General features: G+C 36.5%; 7 protein-coding genes across 7 annotated transcripts; 2 read left to right on the forward strand and 5 right to left on the reverse strand.

Moving 5' to 3' along the window:
- Positions 1 to 3911: 3911 nt before the first annotated feature.
- Positions 3912 to 5777, reverse strand: KQ657_001691 (uncharacterized protein; the record flags this gene model as incomplete). Its single annotated transcript, XM_043192477.1, has 2 exons — positions 3912 to 4270; positions 4391 to 5777. The coding sequence occupies 2 exons, from the start codon at positions 5775 to 5777 to the stop codon at positions 3912 to 3914; spliced, it is 1746 nt and encodes a 581-aa protein (XP_043048141.1).
- A 4123-nt stretch (positions 5778 to 9900) lies between these two features.
- On the reverse strand, positions 9901 to 10199 carry COX7 (cytochrome c oxidase subunit VII; the record flags this gene model as incomplete). The annotated part of the gene is made up of 2 exons (XM_043192478.1): positions 9901 to 10086; positions 10191 to 10199. 2 exons carry the CDS (start codon positions 10197 to 10199, stop codon positions 9901 to 9903), a joined length of 195 nt encoding a protein of 64 aa, XP_043048142.1.
- Positions 10200 to 10523: 324 nt separating this feature from the next.
- PSH1 (ubiquitin-protein ligase) lies at positions 10524 to 11641 on the reverse strand (the record flags this gene model as incomplete). The annotated part of the gene is made up of 2 exons (XM_043192479.1): positions 10524 to 11432; positions 11600 to 11641. The coding sequence occupies 2 exons, from the start codon at positions 11639 to 11641 to the stop codon at positions 10524 to 10526; spliced, it is 951 nt and encodes a 316-aa protein (XP_043048143.1).
- A 392-nt stretch (positions 11642 to 12033) lies between these two features.
- On the reverse strand, positions 12034 to 14478 carry KQ657_001694 (uncharacterized protein; the record flags this gene model as incomplete). The annotated part of the gene is made up of 1 exon (XM_043192480.1): positions 12034 to 14478. The coding sequence occupies one exon, from the start codon at positions 14476 to 14478 to the stop codon at positions 12034 to 12036; it is 2445 nt and encodes an 814-aa protein (XP_043048144.1).
- Positions 14479 to 14946: 468 nt separating this feature from the next.
- Positions 14947 to 15402, forward strand: GIM5 (Gim5p; the record flags this gene model as incomplete). The annotated part of the gene is made up of 1 exon (XM_043192481.1): positions 14947 to 15402. The coding sequence occupies one exon, from the start codon at positions 14947 to 14949 to the stop codon at positions 15400 to 15402; it is 456 nt and encodes a 151-aa protein (XP_043048145.1).
- Positions 15403 to 15452: 50 nt separating this feature from the next.
- RAD10 (Rad10p) lies at positions 15453 to 16442 on the reverse strand (the record flags this gene model as incomplete). Its single annotated transcript, XM_043192482.1, has 1 exon — positions 15453 to 16442. One exon carries the CDS (start codon positions 16440 to 16442, stop codon positions 15453 to 15455), a length of 990 nt encoding a protein of 329 aa, XP_043048146.1.
- Positions 16443 to 16627: 185 nt separating this feature from the next.
- On the forward strand, positions 16628 to 17041 carry COA3 (uncharacterized protein; the record flags this gene model as incomplete). The annotated part of the gene is made up of 2 exons (XM_043192483.1): positions 16628 to 16644; positions 16786 to 17041. The coding sequence occupies 2 exons, from the start codon at positions 16628 to 16630 to the stop codon at positions 17039 to 17041; spliced, it is 273 nt and encodes a 90-aa protein (XP_043048147.1).
- Between the last annotated feature and the right edge of the window lie 2864 nt (positions 17042 to 19905).

Below are 19905 nucleotides of genomic sequence, written 5' to 3' on the forward strand. Positions count from 1 at the left end.
CTACTTCAAATGGATACTTTCTGCATCAACTACACTTGTATTCCAAAACATTATGTGCTTCTTTTAAAGCAAAGTCAACATCATCCAGCTTACCATCACCGAAATCAATGGCATCCACACCTTCTTCACCCTCAGAGTACAACAACAATTACATTCCTGTGCATGTGTACCTGAACATCACTATGACTCCTATGCCTGGTTACTCAATGCCAGGCGCGCCTCCAACATTGGCACCTCCAATGGTGTTCCACCAACTGCAACCTCAACATCAGCATCATCCCCTGCAACAATTGCCGATAACTCAAGCAGCACATGTAATGCACTCATCGCCACATACAATGATACATCAACACAATACTCCGTTAATGACATATGATGCATCGTTAATGATGGCCAATATCAATAATGCTTCTACTGAAAGCCTTAATTATATTAAGGCAACAAATGAAGATTCCAAGCACATTGTGGGGAGTTATACTTCAATGGTCCCCCTTGAAAAGAAACTAATTTTCCATACCCGTGGTAAAGAATCTAAACGTCGTTACATATGTAAAGTTTGTTCTCGTCCTTTTACTACCAGTGGTCACTTAGCTCGTCATAACCGTATTCATACTGGTGAGAGAAGACATCAGTGCCCATGGCCAACATGTTGCGCCAAATTCGCTCGTCAAGATAATTGCATGCAACACTACAAGACACACGTGAATGGAAAGCGTAGGAGCAGAAAGTGTATTGATGAGATCGAAGAGGGAGAAGTTTCAAGTGATTCAGATCTGCCACAAAGTTAAGTATGATAGTTTTATGTTTCATTAATTGGGTATATGGGTTATTGGTTTATTATATCAGGTAATATAGATTAGTTTAAGACTGAATGAATTTGAATGAATTATAAGAATGTAGATGAAACAGGTTGGAGAAGATCTTAATTCGGAACTCTTCCAGCTTAAGGTTTATGAGACTAAACTATTCGCTTAGTGCGAATTATGTTGTACTTGCATTAGATCGACATTTACAAAAAATAATCATGTTGACTTGGTGATCGCGTACAACAATGTTGGGAATGCTTGCAAAGCAGATAAAATCAGAAAGGAAGGTATATTTCATCGATAAAGCGGCGCACATTTGAGCTTTTTAACTTGATTATTAAGTCCAAAATGCCTGGCCGCTCCACCACTGCAGGTTCCAGACACAAATATACGCAGTCTACTCTTAAGTCCGAAAGATACTTCATCAGGTAAAAATACGTGACAAACTTGTTCTATATCGTCTAGAAAAAAAGCTGTCAGCCAGATATACTCGTGGAGAGGAGCTTTAGCATACTGGAGGTAGATGTCAGATTGTTCGAGCCTAGGAGCACCCTACGTGAAAGCTGACGTTTAAGTAACATTGAGCAAACGGCAAAACCTCAGACCCCATATGATGATATCCGATGCACGTCATTGCTCATGAAATTCACGAGTACTCGGTTATGCCTTTACAGAGGATACAAAATAAAAAAGACTGAGCATATGTGAATTCATGCACCTTCGATCATTCAGGAAAGTTGAACGAGAATTTTAACTTAATGGCGTCAAAGTTTAATCTATATCTTTAGTGGTAAAAAGATTGGCATTTTAAATTTTATTTATTTTCTATTATTTAAAATAAGGCCCCGCCTAAAGTTAGATTAGGGTTAATTTTAATGGTAAACGCATCTGCATATCCTGCTCGCTTCGGTGACAGCCTCGTTTCAATACCGCAAATGGCATTTGTAGGAACGTATTGTATTTTTTAGTAACCACATGTAGCTTTCTAGATATTGAGGCTTCCAATCCTACATACAGTGGACAAGATATTCATTATCAGAGAAAATAAACTTTCTTATAACTTTTCCACCAAAGTTAACCTAGAAAGAATGGCAACATCCGAAAATTCATTTAGTAGAAGGAATTCAATTGTTCTGTTTATTTTTGAATGAAAGAAGACATATCGGGATCTTGTAATTTATTCAGGGATACACCTTAGCAACGTCTAAAACGCATCCTGCAAGATCATCTGCAATTGATAAAGGTTGAGGCTTTCTGGAATTCATCTTTCGGCAGACAGATAAGCGACAACAAACCTCATCCTGAGAATGTGTCGTCGATTAGAATTTGCCAGTGCTCGCGTGTTCGCGATATTTTATTTGCATTACTATCCCCCCCTTAAAGGTTGCCAGTCTTACTGTAGCATTTTCATCTCGGATAAAAAACATTGCTAATATAATCTTAAAAAAATCAACAGAACTATTCCCAAAATGGAAAAAAGGAGAGTTACCACTTCTTTCTGTAATTCTGGTACCTTTCCAAAACTTATATTTAATAAAGCCGAGATTAGGAAAGGTACAAAAGGAGCAGTTTGTGACAATACATAAAGACCCAGCCAAACAAGATTCCATTTATATATTGCAGTTATGAATTTGACAATGGATCTTAGTGTGAACAGGTCCTTGTCTCACAAACATATCAGGCCATGTTTCTGTTTAGTCCCTTCTGAACTATGTTGAGAAATGTGTTTCACCACAAAGTGTTCAAAAGATGTGGTAGACAAGGCTTTGACTAAAACCTAAACAACTAATTAATTTTCGGAACTCAATTTTAAATCAAAAGCCCCAAATCTTCTTGCTTCCAGAAGCTTACGGAAAGAACATTAGATTCCTTTATAGTTCAAATAAACTTACGGAATCCGTCTCTCCTATTATATCACAATAAATTTTGTTTTTCTTCACAGGAACAGGGAACATCAAGTTAAGGAAATTTCTTCGTAATTGGTTCTGGGAGGTACTTTATTAGCCGCGTTGCCCATACAAGGATGATGATGATAAGATAAACATATTGTATTGCCCCAGATAATAAATGGTGGGATTGAAGAGCGATTAACTTAATTCAGGGTCTTTGAGACTAAAATGTACAGGTCATTGTGGTGAAAAAAAGCTCCTACATTGTAGGACTTATCGATTTAGTGCTAAGCCTTTGGGTTTGAAAGATTATGACTACCTAAGTTTACCTGTTGCTTTGAACCCAATTACCACGAAAGACTTAAACTTTACGAACAGTTGTCACAAATTTTAACGCAGCGAAGAGTGTTGATAATAGCTAATATTAGAGTTGGCAGGATACGAAACCTTAGATTAGCAAATCTGATGTTTAGTTAGAAATAAATATCCCAGAAGCGAAGAAGATTCAAAGGGCAACATTTATTTTCCTTTTATATTATCTCTCATGAACCAACGATGAAGCTTATTTCGTTGCTCTTGCAACTCAATTGAACAATTGGTTTTGGATTTCCTTCTAGAAGTGGTTTGAACTCTAAAGAAACTAACAACGACCCTGCGACAATGGCGTGCAACTTAACCTTGATTATAACTTTTAAGGTTTTGAGACACAATAGCAGATTATTGGATAAAAGCAAAGCATACCGAATACTAAATACATATCTTTAGCTTCCCAGGTGGTTCGATTCTCTGTGTGTTAGTTCTTTTTTGGAACAACTATAATATTACATAAAGCCTGTCCTAATTTAGCTGAATCGACACCAAGGATCCCGACGGAAATTGCAATAGACAACATATTAAATATTCTGCTCCTAAGCTCTATATCTGCACCTCTCGGACATCAAGCCTTCTATATGGCAGAAAACAGGGGTCAAAATTGGCTGCGGCTTAGTTAGAATATTTGCCCCATTATGGCACTCAGCTCATATCTATTGGTTTACAGTAAGGTTTGGAAACAATAATTCCGAACAACATTTGCAATTTTACGAAAAGCGGATCTGCACTACATACTGTTACTATTTTAATAATTCTGATTTACTTCGTATTCGTAATTTGTAAGAGCGAAATAGACTATTGCAGTACAATATCCCATGAATTTCGATTTGGCTTTCGCATTCACTCATATATTATCAGCATCGTGAACATTAACGTAGAAGGCCGTATTGTTAAGTTCTCGATTGAGAACATAGTTAATTCCGTTAATGATGACTTTATTAAATTTAAGGCTGTGAAAGTTTTCACCATCGGTGGTTTCAAGTTCGTGAATGTATCGAGATTCGGCATCTCCACGATGGAGCCTTAATAACGAACGTACTAAATCATTGACATAATGACTAATACAAATACCGTAATTGTGGTTGAATACATGCTCATCAAAGAAGCACCTCAGAGGCATTTCATTTTCAGCGTCGTAGAAGATATCACCCTCATAATGGTCATGTTTTCTATGTGAAACATGATCATGAATATCCTCAAATTCTGCATGATGAAATGTGCGCTGATTAAGGCATTTAAAAGGAGTGCATCCTTTTCCAATGTAATTCGTATGAAAGTTCCACATTCGATTTATAAGAGGGAACTTCAACAGATGTGTCATACCATCCATAATATCAGGGTTATTAAACACTATCATACGTTGACTAAGATATTGCCCAATAGAACTGACGACATGGGATGACACGATATCTTTGAAGCAGTCCTGAGAGTCATTGTAATACTGATGCGTGAAAAGATATTCGTCAATGTAGTCCAAGTAATTGAGACAATGCTGACATTTACATCCATTCCAAAGCACTGTATTCATTGCTTGTTCGTATGATGCTAATGAGGAAACTAAATTAGGAAGAATCAAAGTAACTTTTTGATGAAAACCACTTGGTAACAACTCTCTATAGAACTTGAGGCGTCTTAAATAGTTTCCATCAACGCCATCATCTCTGTACATGCTTTCTTCTGGGATCCAAAGACGCATGTATAATAATTTGAGGTTTGGTAATGATTTTATGAAATTAAGAATTTCGAGTTCAAAAGTTTCGATTCTAGAGTGGTTGCTAAATTCTGGTGTATCTTGAATAATACTCAAGTGTGTGATTCTGCCTTCTAATGGGACGAGGGCCGTAAAGGCTTCTTCAATAACATCGAAATTAGCTGTTCTAAAAACTATTTCCAATTTGGAGACTTTTACTAAAAGTGGAACCAACTTGTTAATTAATGCCAAATTAGTTTTAGTGATAACCAATCTGAATGCCAATAGTGACGAGAATCTAAGGGGATGCACTTCTCCATTGTTTAATCGTAAAAGCTCTATGAAGAAGCAATCAAATGAAGTTGGTGATACGATAAGGCTACTTAACTGTTTCAGTAATCTCAACCAATCTTTATCTATAGGACCAACAACGTCTGGACAATGCCTTGTGATTCTTACACTGGTAATTCCAGAAGTCTCTGGTAGATTAAGGCTATCGATAATTAATTCAGTGGCATATGGCAACATCGCATAGTCAATTTTCAAGTTTTTGCGAACTTCAAAACTACTTGCATGAATAACTTGCAACTTGTTTGAAGATACAGATTGAATTAAAGATACCAACTTACGTAATGAATCAACTATGAGACTATTAAAGGTACCCAATATGTATATTTCCTTAACGAACTCTATAAGTTCAATATTGATCTGCATTGACTGGATTAATGCTTCCAATTTAGCCCAAATTAGTTTATATTGGTTAGTCAAGCTGTAGGCTTGATGCTTCTTCAACGAGTACCCATAAAGAAAAGTAACTTGTGAATGCATAAAATCCATCAGCCGGCCAATGTTGCTCAATCCTAGAACCTGGTCTTCTATTATCACGATCCGAGAATACAATTTTCTTTGGCATGGTCTGTAGTAATGATAGTTGGTTAATGCTAAGTTTCGCACATCATTCTGTCCTAAGAAAAACAACACATTATCAAGTACCTTTTCAGGCAAATCCTGCAATTGCATCGCTGTAGAAAATCACTCGGACTAACGGCAGCAAGATCAATGTTCGTTATAGTAGAAGGGGAGGTGAATTGCCTGGTGTTGCGGTGAAACCATCCTACTGCATCGTGAACCCCACAATTTTTAGTCCAAGAACAAATTCAGATACTGCAACCCAAAATGTTTGTATCACGTGACAACATAGTTTCAACTTACTCTTAGGCTATTGTACTTTAAATAGACATACTTGAAACATGTAGCAACTAATAACCTTGTGATTTATGTCAAGTATCAAAGAAGAAACCAAAATGTTGAATTGAATATGCTCGCAACTTCGGATCAAGTCCGAAACGAACGAATAGAATTTGACTGTATCTCTACGAGGCGCTAATGAAACTAAAACTTCCACTGAAATTGCAATTTTAGTTAGTATCTTCCCCCACTTAGACATTAAAAATCCGAAGCACTTATTTCAGAGGCAAAAATGACCGTGTCGCAAAATTCGTTTACGAGAACACGAGTGACTGCTAGTAGTGGCAAAGAAAATATGAAATAGTCTGATTGAGCATGTGTTCAGAAACAATTTTCAATAAGGTCCAGTGATACGAAGAGGGATAGAATAGCCGTCAGGGCAACAAAGAATGGTCTACTTATGGGACGGCTGATAAAGAACATTCCAACAGACGCAGGGTTGAGATACTTACTAATCAGACAAAAATCATCGCATCCCCACCCCAAGTCTACCTCTAACAACAGACATAAAATATAACCCATTTAGCATGGCTTCTTGAAGTATTCAATACAATTCCCGCTAGCTAACTTCCAGACTGAATTAACCACGATCTTGTTCTGAATAAGCAAATCGGTGTTTCAGCTCAGCTAAACAACTGATTACATTAAGTAAAATTACAGTAGCGGCTTTCAAGAATTTGACCCATTACGCGTGAACTTTGATTGCGAGGAACAATTCAATCAAGCATAATACCTGCGGTTGTAGTTACCTTACAACAAAATTTCTTTATTGTTGGGTGCGAAAATTCGTACTGGAGTATCATAACGATGCAATGGGTTTCATACTATGAAGTAATCCTATCATTAATTTTCATTCGATGACATAATTCTTTCCATTTAGAGTTGTTTAGTTATATCGTTACAAAACGACTACTGCAAAATTCATGCAACTTAAGTTTTGAAGCATAACTGTGATGAGTTTACTTCGGAATTAATCGCGGAGGGAGTTAACCTGTGGTTAATTTGCATTCGCTGCAAGTAACGGAAGACATGTATTTGCCTAATTAGCGCTTTACAGAGAATCATTGCATATGGCAACCTAGAAAATTGTCTGGTGTTTGTTACATGCTACACTTCGTAAAAGTAATCTGAAACGATCATACAGGCTCTTAAAACTGGGTCTTACATATGATGTTCGGTGAGACCGATATGACGGAAGATAGATTTGAGGAAGAACTAAATATGAATAATACCCAAAAAGGTCGTGACTTCTCTTAATAATATTTTAATAATAGAACAAATGCTTAGATAATACCTCGTGCCTTATTATTTGAAGTATACCAGCTAAAACCAACAGGTAAAACTTCTAAATTTGCAACGCAAGATAACTCGTGTCCAACCTTTCATACTTTTGCTTCGTCCTATCATAACAGGAAATAGCGACATCGGTAAGAGTAGCTCATCCCTAATCATTCTGCAGAAGAAGCTTTTCGTTGCTCAACGAAGGGAAACAAGGCACAGTGACAATTCCCAATTCATTTGCAACTACAATCACTTTCTTACCTTAAATGACTAATTCTAATCTGAAAAATTTTCCAATTAAACTCAAGTATTAGTTTGCAACAGCGTACACAACTCCGTTTCCAAGGACGAAGGTAAGAAAACGAAAGAAGTTGCCGCGTGGAAGCTAGCGCTTACCATCATGATATGTCATCCGAATTGCGTTTGTAGACTTTCTTACCAAGGCAGGTTTGATGTTAATACGGGAAATCATATGAAATCATATCAAGTTGTTTATAAGGTCGGTCTAGTGTTTTGCAACCCCTTCCAGCGCTAATGTACCGTACAACACGATTTTTTAAAATTGCTGTTATTATGTTATCAAGTACTCCGGAGTGGAACTGCAAGCGATTTTCTAATCTACCTAACAATCCGATGGTCATCAAGCAATTATCAGTGAAATTCCCACCTTTATCGCGATAAATTGGGGAGAAGATTCAAGCTCCAAGTAAAATCATGTACACAGGGCAATTATTGTTACAACTTAATAGGCTGCAAGTATTAAGGGTAACCTTATAATTTTATAAACAATTCAATATTTTGCAAATGCGTTACTTAAAACTCATAATAGGAATAGATACGGAAGTCAGCTATAGCCAAAGTAAGCTTTAAGGTTTTGCCTACAGACCAAACGAACTCCTAGTACGATATCTAGTCTTCATAGAAAACTAATGAACATTGCTAGTGCATGTGAAACTAGCTAGCGAAAACATAAAGTCACCATAATTTCTCTTTAAAATTAACACCAGGTAGACACAATTTACTAACTTAACTCCAAACACAGCCACCACCTCAAGGAAATCTAATATGACACGCTTGACCATGATTCTTGGAGTTTTCAAGCGTAAAAAGATTTCCAGGATCAACGGAGAACGCCGAAGACATGGTACTTGGCGTGGTAGCCAAGTGGTAGTAGGTTCAAACACCAAAATATTGTTAACAGGAGGAATATAAGTACAGTACCTCTTCTTCTGCAAACATTGAATCTTCAGCCTTCCTTCAAAAGAATCCAAAGAAATTGAAACGGAGATATTATATTCATCCTATTCAATAGGAGGCTCCTCCAGAAGTGATTTTTTTGACCTTCAATTGTGGGTGGATAATTAGACGTAGCTGGTTCATTATCTTCAAGTGAAGCAAACTATTATCAATCTTGTTAGCGTTGCAATTTAGTTTTGACAATATTGGCCTTCATGTACACATTTTCATGAAATACAAGCTATTGGTACAAACTCAGTTTGTTAATAAAATTACCAGTTAATTATTCGTTTATGCAAGGCAAGTTGGTATTGTACCCATAATTTAGAAGTTCACATTCAAGAGAAAAGAATCAAGCATGCATATTACACGGCTTGGACTTCTACCAGGTCATCACTTCCTGAAGAAAGAACTGGCTTTAAATCGTATACATTGATTGAGAATATCCACAGTCAAATGAGAGAAAAGTAAATCCCTATAACAATGAAACTCTTAATACAAATTCCGTCGAATAATTTCATTACTACATATATGCCTACACTTTTCAATATTGATTGTCCAGGGATTGTTGGCTATTTTATACCATAGTATACAAACTATATACCAATTTGAAGCTTGAGTTTCCATAGAACAAACAAAGGTACTCAATTGGTTTATGCTCACTACCGAGGCGCCTTTTTAACCACTTAAAAGGATCATTGACTGCCCCCGAAAACTATAAGAAGCATTCGTTTAAAGGGCAGTACTTAAATATATTTCCACTAAGGTTATTTACATAAGCATTAGAGAAAGAATATTTTAGTTGTATCGCCCAACTCGCCTTAAGGGTTGGAGTACAGACAAAATGATAATCTATTAACAAGATGACTGAAAATTTAGTATGGACTTGTTTTGGCTAGATAGGGTATAAAAGCGTAGATGCTAGAATGATGAATAGCCGAAATCCCCAACATCAATACTCAATGTTGCAAAAGTTTTGACCTTCTTTGGAGTACCATTGGTTAGACGGTGCGTAGTCTAGCAGGCTAATTGATAAGTGCATGAACCAAAAAATCAACTCAACCAGTGATGGTAAACGCACAGAACCTATATAACTCTTTATGCTTTCACTAGAGTGCTGTACTGATGATCAAAATGTTAACCGTAACATCAACATTGAAGTCAAAAGTAGTGATTGAATAGAGCATATCTATGTTAATTTTGATGTTATCAGTTCATCTTCTACACAACAGGGAATTGAAATCAATTATATTCATTTATAAAATAATGCTAAAATGTAGAGCTCAGGTCCAAAAGATCCATCTTATAGAAGTTTGAATCACCAATCTTATGATGATATTTCCAATAATTCACCTATGGTAACGGTTAAAAGATTTGTTCAATCTCTTGCCTTGATACCAAAGGCAGCTCTGCCAGCATAGAACAAAGGCACAGCAGTGGCAACAGCAAAAAGACCGTAGAATGGGTAGACCAAAAGCTTAGACTTAGCACCTCTTAACCACAAGACTTCACCAGACTTTTGGTAACGCTTTTGTAAATCAATAATTCTTTGTGGGTTAGCCATCTTGAATAAATATATCTCTAAAGTTCAACTGTTAACACATGCTCTCAAAAAAATAATACACAATAGTGATGCCACTATAAGTATTCCTTAATCCGATTCTCGACCGTATACATACAATTGAACAGCTGTAACGAAGTATATGCTATCCTTTAGTTGGTAGGTAGATATTACTTACAAAACATCAGTTCATTTTTTTATTCGAAGAGTTTTTGAGAAAGTCACGTGACAGAATGTTTGTTCAGTAGCCAATGATAGAGTCTTAAAATAAGACCAGCGCGCTTCCAAATACGTAACGTGCCAAATCACACGTTCTGGCTAATGCTGTTCAAGTTAATGTACAGCTTTGGATTACATGCTTTATCCATTCCTTACTACTTCTCTTTACACAATACAATAAGTTCAACATGAAATGACTCTCAGTAAACCAATCCCTTTAGTCACGGCGACTCCCGAGATCCAGTTTCCAGTAACTCTGATTGGTTGTGGAAATACTCAACTGCCCTTGCAAGACTCGACAGAGAATTGTTTCTACCAGATGCTTCTTCTGGCCACATAGAGTCATCCCCTTGTAAATTGTGATGACGATTATGCAAATGATGATGATTTTGGAAATGAAGATCTGGATCTGTATCACTGAAACCTTCAAACTGTACACTATCCACACTGCTATTAACACTATGGAAATCATCATCATCATATTCATTTAAAACTATAGCATCTTGTTCAGATTCCCCCATTCCATGTTCATTTTCTTCATCTGTGTATACCACAAACGAGTCCTCGCTGTCTATTCCATCGCCTATTCCATTCACCGTAAATTGTTCTTGATCGTCAGAATCATCATCATCAGTATCGTAATAATCATCATCTCGAGGTAATCGGAATCGTGTACCACAGTTAAGACATCTATCCCCATGAGCTTCCCAGTGACAATTTCCACATCTGGCAACTCCGTCGGAACTATCAATTAATGTAACTGTTGTATTCTTGAACTTACTTCCAAATATATCACTCCCCTGATCCGTAACTCGATTATACCCTTCCAACGCATTTTCCTTCGCTCGGATAAGTTTATTCTTTCGATCCTCATTATTCTCCATATCAATTGCAAGGTTCACCATGGTTGCCACGATCTCTCGAAGGGCTATATTTACCACTGGTGGTTGTTCCATATCTGTTCGACACGTTGGACAGTTCATCTTGGTATCAAACCAAGAATCAATGCACCCGTAGCAAAAAGTGTGTCCACATTGACAAGTGAATGGAACATACATCATCTCTGCGCAAACAGGACACTCTAGTCCATGTTGTATCTTGGCCAATACATCAACTGCTAAAGGCTGCGCCTATAATAAAAAAAATAATCTCGTTAGTAATAAATCCTCTTCGTCGTACGGCTACAAGCAGTACAAATACAGCGATATGGTAACACTAAAGGCAACAGGTATATATCGTTCCATTTCAAAGATGAAACGACTCCCCGTAAGGTAAAAGGTGGAAAATTAAAACGTACAAGGCCACTCCATTGGTTTTTATACTCATCTGACGACTCCATTACTCCAGCAAGGCAGTCGCTTAGTCTTTTCTACCTCCATGATTTGAACATCTAAACTTCAAGCTAAGCTCGGTTCTCCAAATTTGTAGGATCATCACATCGCTATGTACAGGATTTGGTCATTGACCAATTTGGGGTATATAAACTAAATAAAGCAGTAGTACGTCTGGTTATTACATAAGCATGCAATATCTTCGTTATTATTAATCTTGAACTTTATCTTCTTTTGTTTCAATTAAATCTTGTAACTCTTTTATTGATTTTTCATTTTTTAGTTAATAAAAATAAATAAGGATCTTTTAGAATTATTTTTGTTCTAAAATTAAATTTTGTGCCTAGAAAAATAAATGGAAGATTAACTTGGACTTGGTTTAAAGAACATATCTTCGTTATTATTTGGAAGTTGATGATATCCAGTTATCTAGAAATGACATCATGGAGGTGACTTCTTCATGGACATCCAAGGCATCTTGAGCAAGACGCGCATCGATGTCTCCAAGTAGTCCGTTGATACGAGCATGTGCTTTTGCAGCCATTTCCCAATCAACCAAGTCTTGTTGGACGTTCTTGGAACCATCATTAGTGTTCTCTTCAGGGGTAGTAGTAGATAAATGTAATAGTTTGCATTTGTGCTTTTCTATCAAACGAGAAATCCTTCGTTCAACGTAACCACATTGCTTTGCAATATATGGACTCAATATTACTTCATTAACAGGGAATGCATTTATAACGTTGATAACCGAAGAAAAGTCCCGTTCCCGAACAGCAAGGGATAGTTCAAGCGTTAGTCTCACCATGTATGATCTGTCGTCCAATTCTTCAGGTTTCACAAGCAGTAACAGTGTTCTTGCCTCATCATATAGTTTGTTATTAAGGCAGATACGACAAAGAGTCAATAAATTCCTTGAATTCAACCGCAATTGATGTCCTACTTCAAAGTATTGCTTCAATTTAGCAGTAGAGTCAGGCAATTGATAATTATAAATATCAAAGCTATCAGCAGTCAGGTACATTCTGAACCCTTTGAGAATTTCTAGTATATCAACTCTAAACTTTTGATTCAGCCTCTTGAATGTGGTCAATAGAACTGAGGCTTCTGGCCTAACTCCTTTATTGATCAACTCTTTTAATCCTTCATTCATTCTGAAATCTATTTGATCCTTATATGACTTGAATTTGCGTTTAGAATGAGTGCGCTTCCATTCTATGGATGCCCAACTTGCAGAATACTTTTTAGATTTCAATTTGTTTCGAGCCAAATTATATGGACATAATTGGGACTCTAGCAGTTGAATCTTGGTATGTTTTTGAATTTTGGCTTTGGAGTCACCTGAAAGTTCACTTCTATCCAACCAAGCGTGGAAATTAGTTGAAAAGTCATATGCCATATATGGATATGCTCTAACAAAAGATGCAAATAAATGTTGAACGAAAATATCATCATAAGGAAGACCACTCTCTGCAGCCTTCTTCAATAATGCAAAATGAGGAGAGAATTTTCCCCTTTGACTATAATAGTCACTAATGATGCGATAGAATGTGTCATCAAGAGTTATGTTATATCTCTTCATACTCATTAACAAAAACTGTATCACCTTCATATCCAGTCGAATTGAAAAGTATTCTAAAAAGGAATAATGAAGTGCTCTAAGACTTTCCTTATCATCCTCAGTTGAACGACAAATTTCATCAAATTCAACTAAATCTTCTTTGGTTACTGTTTTCCTGAAACGTCCGGGTTCACGTAACGATATTTTGGCCTGTAAGGACACTGCTTGAATCAAAAAGTGATCAGAAACACCTATTGATTCAACCATATCCATCATTAATTTGACTTCATCTTCTTGACCAAATTTATAGTATTGTTGCAATAATAACGCCATTGTTTTGGCATCTGGAAGTTGGCATTTAGAAGAATTGGCTATCCAAATAGAAAAGACATAACCTAGATTTTCAAATATTGACCCTGCCTTAATAAGATTGTATATTACAGTATTGAGTACCTCAGATTGTAAACCCTTTCCTCTAGAAATCAAAGTTTCGTATAGTGTTTTGGCATATTCAATATCAAACGTTCGTATAGAAGTTGCAAGGAAATAGCAAAGCGTTTTAGGAGTGTATATTTTATTATTGTTGAGATAAACATAAATCAACTGTTGCATAACTTCACTATTATCCAAATGATAGCAAAACCGGGCATAATTGTCCTGGAATACTTGACTTTCAAACATAAAATTCTCATATAACTTGCAGATGTCGAATAAATGAGGTATTCTGATATATATATAGTCATAATATGGCGAAGATGCATTGGGTGAGTGGGTATACAAGGGAACTTCAATCTCTTCTTCTAAAGGCAGACAGTACCGAACAGGTTCGTTGGAAGTAAACTTATCAAATAACTGCGTAATGATGTCTGGATGTACTATAAGATTTTTTTCTTCTAGTGCTTTTGTTAGTAATGTACTAATCAGTGAATAGTCACCCACAGAAGCAAATCTTAACACATTCTGAGTTAACTCCCCGTTCAAGTCATCAATTTCTATCTCCTTAGGAATATGATATCTGACTTTTGGCAGCCGTTTCATAAACAGAAAAGCTGAAGCCAAAGTTAAACTTGCCAGATGGAGATGACTTTCAGGAGCCGTGGCTGGGGCAGGGGAGTTCCTTGTGCCTGAAGAAGATTTCTCTATCCATGCTTCATACGAGGAAGACGCGTCTCGAGGTGGTGTCTTGTATAGATTGCGTCTTGGGCGTAGTTGACAGATATCATGTACCGTTACTCTGTAAGTTCCCGGTCTCTGTGAAAGAGGTATTCGTGAAAGTCGAATAGCCATTCTTTATGCTGATGTAGAGAGAAAAACGAACACACGATATATGACTTCACTTTGCGTGTATGTAAGCACCACCACTTTCCTTGTTATCAGACACTGACTAGATAGTAGCAGCGAAGACATCTTGTAGTACAGGCTAATTTGAGTGGAATGATTTGTGTTGGATAAATGTGTTATATACAGGCAACACAATTAAGAATGTGACATACATTAGTTTGTTTAGTCGTTGATTAACGGCCAATTGGGCAATTGGGCCAAAGAAGATAATAAGAAAGCTAAAGATAAGAATCTCATACACTTGCGGTGTGCTGACTTTCAAGTACTTGTAGACGTTTTTTAGTGCCCTTACGTTGTAGAACTGGTAGGTGGTGCGGTGCTTAGCGGTGTTCAAACTCATAGTGAGTGAAAAATTCAAATCAATAGTTCTGTAAAGACTAAGTAACACTCAAAGTATTTACCGTATAATTAAACATGTCCAATCAACCAAAAACCGTGGATTTGAAACTGTTGCCACCACAACAGATCTTAGAGTTACGGAACTCAACCGAAAGAGAAGTTGAACATTTCACTCAGTCGCTTCAAGCATTACAAACGGCCCAGGCCAAGTTAAAGGAATGTCTTGGTTCTGTTGATAGTATGGGTAAATCAGAGTCTGACGATTTGCTAGTGCCTTTGAGCTCATCCTTATATTTGCCTGGGAAGATTGTTAACAAAGATGAGTACTTGGTGGACATTGGAACTGGATACTTTGTGGGTAAACTGGGAAAAGAAGCTAAGGCCGTATATGAATCCAAGATTGAAAAGTTGAATGAAGACTCAAATAAATTACGAGAAATCTTGGTACAAAAGAATGAAATAATCAATAGTATGAATATAGTCTTACGGAGTAAGATGGCAGAAAGTCAAGGTGAACAATCTGCCACTTGAAAAGAATTTTTCATTTGTCTGTGTATATTAATTATAATAATAGTAATGCCCTATAATTGCATATCTCCATACTCCTTATTGTAAATGAAAGGTTCTGAGACTACTCGTCTTAAATTTTGAACTTTAACATTCCCAATCCCACTAATATTACTTAAACGACTCTGATCTTCAGGTACACAACTCTGAACCACAATCTCCTTGACTGATGAGCATGCTCCGATCAAGTTTGCTGCATCAGACTTGTTGATCCGAGGGACGCTCGTTATTGAATCGACAAAGACAGAATGATAATCTGTGGCCTTTACACCTTCAATGCGTTTCCTCTTGGCTGGAGCAGTATCTAGTCTTTTGGCAAATACAATATAATTTCCCGCTTCTTCAAACGACCATGCCACCACTAATGTCATATCGTTCTTAATACAAATATCCAGAAGTTTGCATAGAACATCTTGATGGGAATCAATATCAACCACAGCTAGCAAAATACGTAACACACTATCCTTGAGAGAGTCTGCCAGAGTCGAAGTTCCCTGTCTTAGATTCTTTATTCGTCTCCAAATATATTCGGGACGGAGTTTATAGTATTTTAATGAAAGAAACAAAAACTGAATGGTGGGACTTATATAGTAATCTGAAAGAATGGTATCATCAAATCGCCAACTGGCAGTTTTCATTAGTGGACTCTTGAATAAAGGGTTACCCTTTTGAGATTTGGCAACCAAGATTTCACTTGGACCTTGGATACGGCCCATCATTCGCCCATCACGTCTTCTATTCATTGGTCTATTGTGCATCTGGTCCGTCGAGGGGTTTGTAGTATTACCTTCCACAGTTATAGAGCCTTCTGTATTGCTGTTATTCCCTATATGAGCTCCTTCTTGTGGTCCACGTTTACGGCGTGGTCGTTCTTTGATAGTCTCAGGTTGTACTTGGTTGTTCGTTGTATTCTGTTCTGAAGTACCATACTGTTGCCGCATTCGCTCCACTCCCGCAAGAATGTTGGCAAACGACACGGCATTCAGAGTTGTTTCATCGTTCATGCTACTGTTGGAAAGATAGAAGGCAATAACAATAAAGGTGACAATAAATCAGGTTTCTATGGAGAATAGAGATCTTATAAATTAATTACGTAATCAGCATAAATCTCAAACGATCAACAATTGAACAGAGAATCATGATATAAACTTGAATAATCAAGTCTTTACTTTTATAAAATAAATTAAAAATGGGATTTAAACTTCCGTATGTATGCTATGTTATATGCTCACTGTCAGGAAATGGTTTGTGGACTCAGCAATAGGTTCTGAGTTCTCCACCTTTCATGCTACCTTTGAGATGTGATAATAAATAGCGATGACTGAAACTAACAAGTTAACTTTATAGAAAGACACACAACGCATATTATGACCCTGTCACATTTAAGATGACACCAGCTTTGTATCGTGTCAGAGCACCTTTCTTTTGGAGAAACACTATAGCTCTTTTTGGTGTATCATTGATCCCCCTTGGAGTCTACATCTATACGTGGAAAAAGTTGGATACCGATGATTTCGGAGATATTCCAATTCCTCCACTTTCAGAAGCTGAAATCGCTGAATTGAAAAAAGAATACGAAGAGAAAAAAAAGCTTGATGCTTGAAGTAGTAGCGTTGGCTAGACCCCCATCTTCATGTATATAGTTGTTTATGTAGCCTAACCTAGCCTAATGAAATGTGTTTATTTGCTTGAAGCCGTAGAAGTATTATTCACATATGCTGAAATATCACAAAACTTCCGAATACTAATTCCAACCAGGAAGTTACTACTAGATACTGTATGAGTATCGTTGCAAATGAATACTGTACAACGGGGTAAGTTTGTTCTTACAGGAGAGAGTGCAAAGCAAGTTTTGAGCTTAAACTGTATGTCTGTACTGTAATATGTGAGGGTCGAAAGGGACCATAGAACCTGCGAGTAAACGTATGCAAAGGTTAGCGATTAAAGAATGTATCTTTGTATGAAGCAAGTCCCGAAAGCGGTAAAAGTTGGCTCAATTCCGTTACTTTCACATTATGAATAAACTTCTTCTCAAAAGTAATCAATGAATTAAATGAGGAGAGAACACACCTTGGCTTACATTACGAAGGGTACTTGTAAATCGAAAGTTGCAAAACTCATGACATTGCTAGTGTTGTTTTATGTTCGGGTCAATTGGTCACTTGTAAGGTGTATGTATTCTGAGTTGTGTAACCCGATGGCACGAACTTCGCTAATGTCTGGAGGTTTTTGAATCGTGTACCAATCGCGGATAAACAATTACATGTTAACATGTTCGTATAATTACACTACATTACCCTTACGAAATTTGGTAAAAGTACGTACGTTTAAAAGTAAAAATTGTAATTCTATGATATAAATTTAAGGAACGATGGGAATCAGCTTACGAAAACTTAGAGGCTTTAACCGTTCCACTAAAAAAAAGGATATCTATGCATATGTATCACGAAGTTCCAGGATATGTATTTTGAAAAGCAGGTTTGAATTAATCTGCGATTCAAACGCATTGACATTTAAGAAGGCTTATAATGAAACTATCAAAAACTGGATTTTGTGAAAGACCTTTTAAAAAGCCGTACACATTTTTATTCGAAACTTCGTTTTCTTTTTAGTACTTGTAGATCTTATAATAGCATATTGCAAAAAAATACAATCAATAGTTGTAACATACTCTGTTTCTCTAGCTTTCCAACTAATAGATTGTATTTTCAAACAAAAGTTGGAGCTCTAGATGCCTTCTTCCGTGAAAGAATATAAGAACACATTAAGGTATCCTTTCGCTAATCCTATATGGACATGTAGATAGTTCAATGAAACTGACCAATAGTACTATAATAAAGACCTTTAAACGAGTTTCCTGTGGATCTTGCCACAGATTGAAATAAAAAAATGAGCCCGCTTCCAATAATCACACCAAAAAGTGAATTTTGCGTTTTAATATTAACACAAGTATCTCTGAAACTCAATGGAAATAATTTGATTCGGATCATAGCCTCCGGTTTTGAGTGGTACTCTTCTTTTGAATCAAACAAATGCAAATCAATTACCCTCTAAATTTGGTAAGAAAGCTGGTTAAAAAATCAAGCAAAATAGGTATTCATTCCACTTTTTGCTATCGTTAAATCATGAAGGACATTTTGCATAATACTCGATTATCAAGCCATCTTAGCTGTAAATATACTATCAAGGCATTCTTTTGAGTTATGATCAATTAATTATTCTTTCGCTGTCGTATTAGTGAAGATGGTCCAGATCAACAGGAAACCTGCCCTATCTGAGCTAAGCTTCTTGTGGTTTTATGGATTAAACCTATAATCAAATTAGCTAGAAGGTTTTGATACTCTAGCAGGGTGTTTGGTGTCATATAATGTATGCTAGGTGTCACCGGGCTTTTTTGATCTCCACTCCTAGAAAGGAATCGCTCTTATATGTGTTTTCCCAGTTTGCCAAATCAAATTATACATTTTTTAAAGTATTCCCCTCCAAAAAAGATTAATAAATATGCTATGGTATGGAACTCTTAACTAAAATAATTGTTGTGACTTATTTGATCTTTTCTTCTTGACTGTCCATCATTGGTATAGAGGACGAAAACATTGATAAATCCACCCACAGACTCAGAGTTGATATAGGCTTTCAGAAATGATTCCACTTTCGTCTTATCCAGAATATGATAGCTTCAAAACATTTTCCAACAGTGCTCCTTCATCAGATCTTCAATGGTGCTAGACATAATTTTATGAGCTTGCACTTTGCTAATTATTGTTACTAGTTTGCTGATTTGGTGTCTGCTCTCAAGTTCTTCAAATGACAGTAGTATTCCTTAGATAATGAATTAATCCACTAACTCATTAGGCTTACTTCAGAAAGGCTCATTCACTCTTTCCTATTAATTGACGAGAAAGGTATGCAAGCTTCATACCAAAAAATCTTTTTCCATTATATTTGACATAGACAGTCCTTAGAAATCTGTACCAACCGGCTCAGAATTCAAGTAGCAGATTATCGAATTGGAGAATTTAACAGCTTTGTTAATATTGATATTTACATATCTTCCTTGTAAATGGCCATATTCTGCTGTCCCTGTCACTGATAAAAAAGGAAGACTTTTGATGAAAGCCGGAAAAAATTAGATGACCTTTGCCTCACATCAACAAACTTCTAAGCGCTTTCAGAGCAAGTTAAGAAAGTATTCCTTAAGTAGAATAAACCTTAATTGGGTTAGATCAAGCTTAACAATCAAGTTGCAGCATATTCCACCTTCTAAACAATTAATCCGGCATATACAACCACTTATTTTACGATGCCTTTTACCAAAAGGGACAATTAAGGGTCTTGAGATTCCAAATTTGTCAATGGGGCCAAACGCTATAAGGCTACACTGTCAATATAAGTAGTTGCTAAAAGCTCACAGTAAGATTGTTAAAAATAATTCAAAATAGTTTATAGACAACGACGACATATTTA

The sequence above is a fragment of the Scheffersomyces spartinae genome (assembly GCF_019049425.1).
Source record: "Scheffersomyces spartinae strain ARV_011 chromosome Unknown scaffold_17, whole genome shotgun sequence".
Classification (NCBI taxonomy): domain Eukaryota; kingdom Fungi; phylum Ascomycota; class Pichiomycetes; order Serinales; family Debaryomycetaceae; genus Lizanozyma; species Lizanozyma spartinae.